General features: G+C 26.2%; 1 protein-coding gene across 1 annotated transcript in view; it reads right to left on the bottom strand.

The window, feature by feature from the left end:
• Nucleotides 1-13,405, bottom strand: part of LOC122511859 (tyrosine-protein kinase Btk29A) — a 58,441-nt gene that overhangs the window by 42,939 nt on the left and 2,097 nt on the right. The window contains exons 2-3 of the mRNA XM_043627380.1: nt 13,208-13,403; nt 1,476-1,725 (exon numbers count right to left, since the gene is read on the bottom strand). Of these exons, the coding sequence (XP_043483315.1) occupies nt 1,476-1,725; nt 13,208-13,378 (421 nt within the window). The 5' untranslated portion in view covers nt 13,379-13,403. The remainder of the gene's footprint in view (nt 1-1,475; nt 1,726-13,207; nt 13,404-13,405) is intronic.

A 13,405-nucleotide genomic window follows, 5' to 3' on the forward strand; every position in this document is an offset into this window, starting at 1 on the left:
TCAATATTAATAATTTTAATGGATTGCAAACAATCTAGATTGTTGCTGGGATGTTTCTGAACAACATCCTGGAGGATAAAAAATTTTATTGTAACTATTAAGTACTTTTTAATAAAAGTAACCACAGCCGAATTTCAGCAGAAGATCAAAATTGTCATAAAAATAATTTAAAATTAAATTCTTTTCAATTTTAATAATTTTAATGGATTGCAAACAAACTAGATTGTCGCTGGGATGTTGCTGAACAACATCCAGAAGAATGGAAAATTTAATTGTAACTTTTAAGGTCTTTTTAATAAAAGAAACCACAGCCGAATTCCAGCAGAAGATCAAAATTGTCATAAAAAGAAGTTTAAATTAAATTCTTATCAATTTTATTATTTTTTATTCAATGGAAATGATCTAGATTGTTGCTGGGATGTTCCTGAACAACATCTTGGAGGATAAAAAATTTTATTGCAACTTTTAAGTACTTTTTAATAAAAGTAACCACAGCCGCCAACTAGCAGAAGATCAAAATTGTCAAAAAATAATTTAAAATCTAATTTTTTTCAATATTAATAATTTTAATGGATTGCAAACAATCTAGATTGTTGCTGGGATGTTTCTGAACAACATCCTGGAGGATAAAAAATTTTATTGTAACTATTAAGTACTTTTTAATAAAAGTAACCACAGCCGAATTTCAGCAGAAGATCAAAATTGTCATAAAAATAATTTAAAATTAAATTCTTTTCAATTTTAATAATTTTAATGGATTGCAAACAAACTAGATTGTCGCTGGGATGTTGCTGAACAACATCCAGAAGAATGAAAAATTTAATTGTAACTTTTAAGGTCTTTTTAATAAAAGTAACCACAGCCGAATTTCAGCAGAAGATCAAAATTGTCATAAAAAGAAGTTTAAATTAAATTCTTATCAATTTTATTATTTTTTATTCAATGGAAATGATCTAGATTGTTGCTGGGATGTTCCTGAACAACATCCTGGAGGATAAAAAATTTAATTGTAACTTTTAAGTACTTTTTAATAAAAGTAACCACAGCCGAACTCTGGCAGAAGATTAAAATTGTCATAAATAGAAGTTTAAATTAAATTCTTTTTAATTTTATTAATATTTATGGACTGTTAACAGAATTTTCTTATGAAGTCTAAAAATTTAAATTTTTCCATCACTTTTTATAAAAATCCCTGACTTTTTCCTGATTTCTTTGACCAATTCTACTTTCTCTGACATTTTCCTGACTTCCATGATCTGTGGGAAAGGAGTGGGGACAGCGCGTCGTGATAGGATCTCGTCTGTTACTCCCACTCTCTGAATACTGCGCGCGCAACAAGAGACGAGTAGGGATAGCGTACGTTCAACCTGGACGCTATCCTCACCAGAGTTTTTCCAAATTAACCCCCAAAAACACTACTCGAAAATGAATTCCAAATGAATGAATTGAATTATATTAAAAAATGTAATAATTACCAGATCGAATAGCGCGAATCCACTCGCTGCGTTCCTCTTCTCTTGCTGCCAGCAGGTAAAGAGTATAATCCTGTGCAGTCTCACGATAACCCACTTGAAACGGAAAGCCAGCAGGTGCACCGCCACTTCCTGTTCCACTGGAGCTTGATACCGAATCACTTCCGTTAATCTCGTTGTTACCAATCCCAAGATTGGCGACCTCGACTATATGGACATTTTCCACTGCTATTCTACCTCGCTCCTTGCGTCTCTATAATCAAAATCGATACTTCATTAGGCATTAGGAATATCCCGAATTACCGATTTGATTTCGATCTCTAATTTATTGGGCGCTCAAATCCCTTGCACAAAATCCTTTAGGGAAATCTCTCTCGCAAATCTAATTCCAGAAATTTTATTACACATCCAATTGTCGAATAAAAAAAAGCAAAAGAGTTTTTCAGAAATTCGGTTGAAAAATAGTGTCAGAAAGATATTCCATAATAAATATTCCATAAGAAAAAGTTTCATATAAGCCAAAAATTTATGATAGCTCATCTCACGTTTTAAGACTTAATTCTCAGAATTGAAATTTTCCAAGGGCGATGATAATAATAATGAAAAAAAAAAAGAAAAACTGTCCAAGTTGATAAAATTCTGGATGCGGTTCGTTTTATAAATCCTTGCGCGGAAATCTCGTTTGCATTAATAACTTTGTGGTCTACTTTTTATCAGTATAGGAGAGTTCTGATAATTATGTTGAGATTCGCGTATGATTATAATATATTCTGCACGCGACCCAATTTTGCCGCAGATGATTAACTCTTGATGTTTGTACAATGAATAATTTAAAATGCAAAATGCGCATTGTTGAATATATAAATAGATAAAGGTTGAGGTGGGGGGGGGAGGGAAAAGTTAAAAAAAGGAAAAAAAACAATCACAATTCCTGTTGTGTACAGTGAACTTTGCTGAAATTTATTACCAAATTTATTACATGTAATTTTAATTGGAATTAACGTATGTGTAGTATGTACATATTCTTCGACCTTTTCCAAATATATATATATAATGAAACATTCGATTTAATTCCGTATGGATTATTTAACAGTAGTTGATATGAAGTTAATATCGAAGGTTCTTTTTAATTATGTAGAAACATGATTTCTACTTTATTTTTTCGATTCTTGGCAAAATTTCAATTTTTTTCAAAACTTTAATTTTGCTATTCATTTATAAAGATAATTGAATTGTTGACAATTGTTTTTAGATAGAACCTGAATTCAATGGGCAATCCACTTGCAGCATCTTGATTGGCATATGCAAAATTTATCGCCAACAGATTGATCAAAGTCCAGTGCACAAAGTTTTTCTTTTTCAATAAAACATAATTAGAACTGATGCGCAACAATTTCCCACAAAATTGACAAGTACCATACCACTCATCTCCACCTTGTTGAAACTTTGTGTTGCAGTTCACAATTAGAAGCAACTCTCCGAAATCTCCCAAAGAATAGACTCTCAGATGCAGCGTTTCCACACAGCGGGTGGAAATTGAAAGTTCCCTGAAGCGTGGAACTGTGCGGATGAATTAAAGGAAACTGCAAACTAGAACTTGAAAATACTTGTTGTCGAAGATGAGCTGTCTGCAACTACTTTTCCCCATCCTCTAAGTACTTGAAGACACAATATATACTCAAGAAACAACTAGCGAAACAATACTTCCAATTAACTTTCAAAATTGATAACCTTAGTTGAATTGTGGTCGAGGAGAAATAATAAACGGATAGGAAGAAAATGACATTGCTAATCTTAATTCTTCTTGGAAGTTGTTAACTGATGCTCTCTGCTCTCCACACCCTCTATACTTTAGGAATTATTTAAGGTAATGACCTAAATTATCCCCGAGGCATCGAACCCGTGACTGATCGTTCAACTTCTTGACAGAATCGATCAACATTATCCAAATTGCTTCTCAAAATCTCGTTATTGATGAACTTTATCAACTTTTCGATTGGAACTCTCTTCTCTCTATAGTGTTCATTTAACTGAATTTTGCCACCGCCATTCATTTAATCGATTTTTTCATTTTTCTCTATAATCTCTAAAAAGAAAAAAAACGAATCTTTATGGAATCTTTTCTGATTCTCATAATAATCAAAGTATTGAATTACTTTTCCTATTGAGAAAATGGTTTCCATCTGGAGTAACTTCACTTTTGTGGTTTATAATCATCTGAACAAAAAATTTTTGTCTTCCAAAAGAGTCAATGTTTTATTGGCAGAAATTTATAAAATTCGCATCAAACTCTTCACTCAGGGGTTTTTGGGGTCTGATCACGAATCTAATACTAGATTCTAAAAATTCAAGAAGACGTCTTCGTGTGAAATTGGTTCGATTTTTAAAAATCGTTCTTGCAGGAATATTAAAGCAAATATTGACGGTAAGACAGAAAGGAGAATTAAAAAAAATTGTTTTACCTTTGTCACTGAAGGGAAATATTGATTGAGTAAATTTGGAAGACGAACCAGAAATAATTCATTGAATCAATATGGAATAAAGTTTCTTTGGGCAGAAGTTGCTCATCGAGGTTGCGAATCTACTTCAAGTGGAAAGAGAGTGATAGAGAGTGAGAGAGAGAGAGAGAGAGAGAGAGAGAGAGAGAGAGAGAGAGAGTAACAAGAGTTTAATACGGGTGGTTTAAGTGAATCGATTATGTGCTGGGAGTGAAATGTCAAGACTAGTTGAGGACTTCGTTAGTAGAGGGTGGAGACAAAGTTTTCGATGCAACTTGCAAGCCCTCGCAGATTTGGTCTTCCAAGAAAGACTCGCACACACCAACCCTCCACTGATTAGTCATGCACAATTTAAATCAACTTGATCCATCTCTTCCATGAAATCACCTGGAAATTAGAAATCATACTCCTTATACTTTTATACTTAACAAAAATGTCAAGAAGTTCTTTGAGAAATTCTCTCATAAATAATATATATACAAATTCACTGACACGAACATTGTGCGGATCAACTTTTCGAAACTAGTTTCATATGCTTTGAGAGAGAAATATTTCATTTAATCAACGAGATGAAGAAGCCATTAAAAAATGAAATCCAACACTTTCCGCTTATTATACAAAGTGCAAGTGAGAGGAGAAAATTTGTTATAAAACTTTTCCATAAGGATTTTTTTTTAACAAAAATTTCTTCCAACATAAACATCCAAAAAAAAAAAATACAACACAAATAATATCGAAAATTTTCATAAGCAATGGTAAATAAAAAAATTCTACGAGAAAACCAGAGATACGAGAAAATACACGCAAACAAAAATTGAGGAAAAAAAAAAGTCCTCAATTTTTCTTTCATAAGAAAATTTTTCTTCTCTCTCATTAAAAAAAATTTTTTCTTAACGCGTCCTCTTCATCCTTTACCGATATTTTTTTCTTTACAAGTAAAAAAAATTTTTTTTTCCTGAACTTTATTAAGCTCTAAGGACCACTTTATCTTTTCTTGCTCCAATTTTCAAATCTCTTTTTAATCTCTTAAGAATATTGAAGGTAGAAATATAATAATAAAAAAGAAAATAACGGGAAATAAACTAGAGACGATACACAACAGAACACTATAAGAGGATTTCAGCATCTTTTCAACGGAGAAAGAAAAGCAATTTTTAATTAAAAAGATAAATTCTTCAAATTTTTAATTTACCTAAAAGATTTTTTTCTTATTATATTATTATTATTATTTTAATAAAAAATATTTTCCTCCTGAATGAAATCGAAATGTAAACTTGGAAATTATCTTTTTAGAATATGATTCGAAATTACTAATTAATATATAATTAAGCTAATAATTACTTATTAGCTTAATTATTTATTAATTATTAATTAATTAAAAAAAATTTTAAAAAACAAAAATTATTTTCATTTTTGCATAAAGTGTACAAATCGAAAAAAAGAAAATTCTAAGGAAAATATATAAAAAAATGGAGAATTTTCCTGATTATATATAAAATAGTTGAAATATTTTCTTTCTGTTCAAGAATAAAAAATTGGAAAACAATCCAGAACGTGGATACAAAGCGAAAAATATCACAGACTGAATATAAATCATTCCACATGAGAAGAGTAATTGCAATTAGAAAATTCTATCCAACCTTTAGAAAGGAACAAAAAAAGGGTAGAAAAAAATTATTGCAATATTTTTTCATTTGAAAAAATTTTTAAAAAATAAAAGCGAACGAAAATTTATAGAATAACAATTACAAAAAAATATAAAAATTGAAATTAAATTAAAAATAAAACACGACGTTTCCTGAATACGTCAGAATTTAATTATTAAAAATCAAAAAGTAATTTAAACTTGATGAACAAATTTTTTTCTTCTGAAAGGAACTTTCCGTGCATAAACACAACAAAAACTAATTCAACTTCATAATTGAAATAACTATAACTCATTATTATAATAAAAAAAATAAATAAATCTAGAAATAAAAGATTTAAAATGTAAAACAATTTTTTTAAAAAAATGTTTCTGAGAGTATTTTAATAACTTTATAATTGAAAAAAAGGAAAAATTTTTATTTCTTCACAAAGAAAATTTAAATAAAAGCTGAATAAAAAAACAAGAGTTTGTGAGAAAAAATAATAAAAAATTAATAAAACAAGTAAAAAATAAATAAAATAAATAATAATGAAGAAATAAATAAATTTTATGAAAATAAAAAATTCTCCGAGGCGAAAATAAAAAAAAGTTTGCAACAAAATGTTTTAATTCAATACCCTGTAAACGAACGGAGAAAATACATTGACAACTTGTCTGAACAAAAACTCTTTCAATTCGGGAAAATTCTGAAAAATATTCCTCAACAATAAAAATGAAATCGATGCATATAATAGGCAGCAAAAAAAAAAGAATAAAAACAAAACAAGAAGTCAGTCAGACAAAACGATAAATTTATGTATAGAAATATATCTCTATATATAAAAGATAGAGTTTTTCCAATTTTTTAATATTTTAATTTTTTTTCCAAATATGCTTTAAATTTTTTCTATATATATTTTTTAACAATTGCTTTATTAGATTTTGTATATTTATTCACGTATAAAGAAATATTTATTGACGGAAATAATGAAATGACGAGGGGAAAAAAAATTTATATAAAAATAGAAATTAATAAAATTGCGTGAAAAATAATATAGGGAGAGAAAATGATCATATAAATATTGATAAAGTGAAAAAAAATGAATAAAAATAATTATGGGAAATATAATGAAAAAAAAATTATAAATAAATGAAGAAATTTATAAATTTCTGTTCATTTCTTTTTTGATAGCTTTATATTATTTTTATATTCATCAAAAATCTGAATTATAGTAAAAAGCCGTTCAATAATTTAAATTCGTAAAATTTTCTACTAATTTTCATTGGTTTTTGTAAATAAACAAATAAATTTAAATTATTTTTCACTAAAATTTTGTGAAATAAATAAATAAATTTTAGTTATTTTTCACTAAAACTTTTGTGAAAGAATAAATTTTAGTAATTTTTCACTAAAATCGTATTTTTATAAATAAATAAATAAATCCCGAAATAAATTTTAATCATTTTTTTTATTAAACTTTTGTGAATAAATAAATAAATTTTAGTCATTTTTCACTAAAACTTTTGTAAAAAAATAAATAAGAAAACATAAAAAATGAAAAATAATAAAACAAATAGAAAATAAATAAGTAAATTTACGAAAATTTTTTTAAATATGTTCCGTTTAGAAATTCCAAAGCAAAAATTTTTATTTCTCCTAAAAATTAGTAATAATTTTCTACTAATTCGAATTAGTGGATGACTTTGTACTATAATTCAAATTAAGAGATAAAAAAATCACGTAAAAAATTTAAATTATTTTTTTTATTTACAGAATAAAATCATCTAAAATACTGGAATTTCTGCAACATTTACTATTTTTTTTAATAATAAATTTTACCAATTTTTACTGAAAATTTCGACTTTATAAAATTCAAACTCTGGAAATATTAAAAATAAAAATAGTGAAATTTTTCAGAAATTCGAGAGAGTTTATAGATTTTATAGCAATGAAAGTATAATAAAAAATATTATATTCGTTTTTCCGGTGTTAAATTTTTTCCTTCGTAAGAAAAGTGAAAAAGTTTTTAAAATGCTTTTCCATTAATAAAATTTGAATAAAACAAATAAAAACGAACTTTTATAGAAAACTAAACAAATTTTAAAATATTAGGAATAAAAAAAACTATTAATAAAATTTGAGAAAAAATAAATAGAAACGAAAATAAAAAACGAAATATTTAGAAATTTCAAAATTGTAATAATTCGAATATTTTTCAATTATTAATATTATTGTTAAAAAAAACTTGCAGAATGAAATTTGAGAGAAAATAAACAGAAACGAAAATTTTCATCAGAAAATTATAAATTGTAATAATTGGAATATTTTAAAATTATTTTTATTATTATTAAAAAAATTTGTTGTAATAAAATTTGAGAAAATAAATAGAAAGGAAAATATTTAGACAATTGAAAATTGTAAAAATTAGAATACAATAGTATTCAATTATTATTATCATTATTTTTATTATTATTAAAAAAAACTTTTATAATAAAATTCGAGAAAATAAATAGAGAGGAAAATATTGAGAAAATTGTAATATTTGAGGTTGAAATTGTTTCTCAAATATTGGTACTAAAAAAAATCTATCTCTTTAATAATAAAAAAAAGGGGGAGGGGGCGACGGGAGAATCTATATAAAATTTCACGACATCAAAAAGAAGATGAAGAAATAACTAACATGATATTAAAATCATACGATATACAAACCAAAATATATATATCGCTAGCAGAATTTCAGTATCGGTTTTATCGGAGGGATGCTGGTTGTTGCGAGTTAAAACGGAAATTGAAGGTCGCTTCCGCGAGAGAAGATCAAAGAGCGTTAACGCCTGCTCGATTTCCGGAATCGACCCTGCCCTTGGTCAACAACATCCGCCGATCGATTTTACACACTGACAGAAAATATTTTCCCTTCAAATCCAATTATACTATTTTTGCCGAAAAAAAATTTTTTCAATTTAAAAACAAAAAAAAAATAGAAAAAATTGTTCCTGAATTTTTTGTAAAGAAAAGAAAACTTTCGTACAAGCTAATTTTTTTTTTGTTTTTCTTTTTTTAGAGAAACAATGACAAAAGGAGAGAAACAGAGAGAAAAATATAGAGAGAATAGAGGAGGAAAAAGTTTGAATGCAAAAGTAGCGAAACGTTGGACTCTCTGGCCAGGAGAGAACTGAATTGACCGCGGTGGCGGCGATGGGAGAAGCGAAAAGAGAACTTCCGGTAGGATGGAAGAGGAAGGACGGAAGGAAGGAGCGAAACGGGGTGAAATCTCTGGAACGCTTGCGCGATGTACCAAAATTGTTCAACTCTCGTTCATCTACTTGCTATCTCTTCTATATCGTCATGTATATACACAGGTATGTATATAAACATATTTGCCTGCTTCTAAAAGGTACACACGTGTCAATGTATTTGTCAATAAAGCCAAGAGGGATGGGCAAATTACAACGAGAGAGAAAAAAAAGAGAGACGTAATTAGTGGCAATTTACTCAAAGAGGAGAACACGCAACCAAACGCGCACCATTCAAATTTCAATGACGATTCGAAAAATAAACAAATTAAAATAAAACGCACTTTAAACACGTGGAAACGAATCAAAATCAATTATACGGGATAATTAGCTCAAGAGCGAGGAGGAATTTTTTTTTATTTTATTCCTTTTTTTAATTTCAATGGATATTATTATGTAAATGAAAAGCTGATAAAGGAACAATATGTAACTGCAATTTCCGGAACATCAATTTAAACTTTAAATTTTGTCTGAATTTTAAATGTTAATATAACAATAAAATTATAAAGTAGAAATTTTAATCGAAAAAAAAGAAAATAATTACATGAAAAAAATCAAAGCTTAAATAATTTTACTGTTATAAATAAATAAAAAATATTTGGGAAATTATGAAATAAAAGTAAAAAAAATTGTGAAATAAAACTCGAATTTCACAAAAATTGAGGGAGAGAGAAATTAAAAAAACTCTAAATATGTAAAATTAAAAAGAACTTAATTAAAAGCAAAAAATTCCACAGCGATATTAATAAAATTGTTAATTAAAGAAGACCCTCAACAATATTTAACAGCAAAAATTTTACTGGAGCAAAAAAAAAAGTTCCACTTGTTTAAAATCATCCAGCATAAAAATATTTTCCACGAATGAATAATAAAATGAACACATAGATGAAAATTTGCGCTACCTTCGTGAAAAAATTGATGCGATAAAAAAAACCTATACAAATAAATTTTTTCCCAGGAATATAATTATTTAAAGAACTTTGAATTTGTTTCGATAAAGAAAGAGAAATAAAATAATAGCAAAAATAACAGCTTTTTAACTTTAGAGAAAACGTATTTTCTAAAATTGAACCTGGAAAAAGCTGATAATTTAATTTTGCTCGGATTTTAATAGGATTCGATCGTCAACTTCGCTGGTCGATGTCCACCACCCGCGCTTTATATACAATAAAACTCTCCCTATGAACTGAAGCTTTAAATTTGAATGGTTAACGTGAACAATTTATCATTAACGAGATTGGCACACACTTTGCATTCATTGTAAAATACGTCTCAACAAAAAAATGTCTATTATACACGAATACAAAATTCTATTTTCAAATACTGATTATTATAAAATTTTTTTTCATTGATATACCTTTTACATATTCAATCTAATTAAATTTAATTTATTAGCCAGAAAATTTTATTCCAAATTTTAATTCAAAATTTAATTAATATTAAAATTATTCAAATTTCAATTCAAATTTAATTTATTTATGCAAAAAATTTTTATTTCAATTCAACATTTAATTAATATTCAAATTATTCGAATTTCAATTGAATTTTTTTTTTAAATTCAATTTAAATTCAAAATTTAATTCATATTCAAATTATTCAAATTTCAATTCAAATTTTTTTTTTTGAAATTCAATTTCAGTTCAAATTAAATTTAATTGAGTTAACCAGCAAATTTTTATTCCAAATTTCAATTCAACATTTAATTAATATTCAAATTATTCGAATTTCGATTCAAATTTTTTTTTTTAAATTGAATTTCAATTCCAATTAAATTTAATTGATTTACCCAACAAATTTTATTCCAAATTTGAATTCAACATTAAATTTCTATTCAAATAATTCGAATTTCAATTTCACAAAAATTATGAATGTTGAAATGAACTAAATTTTCATTTTGTTTAAATATTTTTGAAAACTTTGGTATATTAAATTGTAAACGAATTTAAATTCATCGTTTGTTTACTTACTTTTGAATTAATTTTTTTAATTTAAAAAATATTTGTTTATAACAAAATACGAATCAAAAGTAACGGAAATATTTAAACTAAAGAAATTCTCTTTAATTAAATGTAAAAAAAAATTCTTCAATTAATTGTAATAATTTTTAAAATTATTTAAAGAGAAAAAAAGGTTCAAGGGAACATTTAAAGTTTTTCTGAAATTGAAATTCGAATAATTTGAATATTTATTAAATATTGAATTGAAATTCGGATCGAGAATAAAATTTGCTTAATGAATTGATTTAAATTAATTAAATTTAATTAGATTGAAATTTAGGTGAATTGAAATTCAAATAGAGGAATAAAGATTAGATTTGAATAGAAGAATATAGAAATTGTGATGAATATGGAAAATTCGTGCGGATATGAAAAATATAGAAGAGTGATAATAATAATATGAAGATAATTGAGTATCATCCGGGCAGGAATCGGATTAATAAAGTGATAATTAACGTTTTGGGGTGTTGTTTAAAACGAAATTGTCGTCGATAGAGACGTCGAATTGCTGATTGTCAACTCAAGCCTTCAAATTGCCTCTTGCGCACTGACCCGCTTGTGGGAGTGCTTATTTACGTTTCACTAACAATACCTTCCAGGTACATGAGCAGGTCTTTGTTGACACATCAAAAGTGGTGTATGCACCTGTTTATTCAGAAATTCCTGCTACTTAACAATGACATTTCTCCTAACAAAGAAATAAAATTTAAATTAAAAGAAAAGTTTTTCAAAAATTCCAAAGTATAATATTAAACATAATTATGTACTTTTAAAAATAATACAATCTTGAAAGTTCCGAACGTTCAAATGAAGGAAATTTATTTTTTCTTTAAATTGAATTTTTATTGCCATAATTTTGCTTGACTGTCAAAAATATTAATTAAATTTCTAAATGTAAAATTTGTAAAATTAAAATTTTAATTTTACATTTAATTAATTTATTTATTTTATTTGCAATCAGTAATTTGGGAAAAATATGAAAAAGTATTTTTTTTCAGTTGAATATTCAAAATTTGGAAGATAATGTAATATAAAATTTTAAAAATCAAAAAAATTAAAATTTTTTTAGACAATTCGAATGGAAAAATATTTTCTTCACTCGAAGGTTCAAAACTTGTTGATCATAATTATAATTAGTTTTTCGAAAAAACGATATAATTGTTTGTAGAATTTCAAATTAAAAATGTCCCTCCGAAATTTACTAATTAAAGAACATTTATAATAACACGTTGCTAACGAAAAAAAATCATAGTCAATTTAACAGATTTTGCGCATATTTGATTGATTGAATATTTGATTATATTTGCCATCGCTGGCAAAAAAACAAAATAAATACGAAAATAGTCACGAGATAAAAAAATGCATTTTGAAAGCACTTTGATTTTTCAATTGTTACATTTTTCATTTCTGTATTTTACATTTTCAGCTCCGAATTTTAAAAAAAAATTGTGAAAAATTTTAGAAATTTAATTTCTTTCTGTAAAATTCCTTCATTTCTTTCAAATTTTATTATTTATTCCGAAAAAGTTGAATTAACCATTTTTAAATAATAAAAATTTCAAAAAAGGAGAAATTATTTTAAAAGAAATTAAAAACTGAATTCTTTTTAATTTCTTTTTAAAAAACTAAAAAGAATTCAGTTTTTAGTTTTGAAAAATGTTGAAATTACTTGTTCGGCAAAATTTTAAGGCATTTAAATATAACTTTGTGTCTGCATTTCTACAGTTAATTAAATTAGGTTTAACTAAATAAATGAAATAAATGGAATAAATGAAATTACTCAGAAATAAAAGCTTGCGATTTGAAATTTCCATCTAAGTTTACAAAATTAAAAAAGCTTTCAATTTAAAAAAAAATTAAAAGTTTTAAAATAAACTTTGAAAATTATTTTAAAAATTAAACTTTAAAGTTGATTACTTTTTAACAATTTAGCTTTTTCCCTTTTTTTCAGCTCAATTTCATTTTCTCTTTCTTTTTCACCTTTCGCATGAAATAAATCTGGAATTTCCTGAAAAATTTCTCAGTTCGCTTATTTAAGTGCAACAATTTTCATTTTTCTCCTAAATGAATTTTTTAATCTCGTGACTTTTTCCTCCGAAAAATAATTAGGTTTCAAAAAATGTACCTAAAAAATTTGAAAGTATTATTAAAATCGTATTGATGATAATTAATCAATTTTAATTGCTTCAAATAAGTAAATAAATAAATAAATAAGTAATTAAATAAATAAATAAGTAAATAAATAAGTAAATAAACAAGTAAATAAATAAATAAAAAGTAAATTGAATTAAATTGAAAAAAGGGTGATAAAAACTTTACCTCGCCAACCCCGTCGTAATAAATGAGATGTCGACGTGTCAAGACAAACCATCGTTGCTTGTAGTTAACGGGGGTGAATCGCTTTTTATTTTGGGATCTTTTCACCATAAGACCTTGTTTTATGGTGACATCGCCCCCTTTCGACTCTGCCTTCCCATCCTTCCCCGCCATTCTTGGGAGGAGGGAGGGTCCCACCCT

The sequence above is a fragment of the Leptopilina heterotoma genome, unplaced genomic scaffold (assembly GCF_015476425.1).
Source record: "Leptopilina heterotoma isolate Lh14 unplaced genomic scaffold, ASM1547642v1 Lhet_90, whole genome shotgun sequence".
Taxonomy (NCBI): domain Eukaryota; kingdom Metazoa; phylum Arthropoda; class Insecta; order Hymenoptera; family Figitidae; genus Leptopilina; species Leptopilina heterotoma.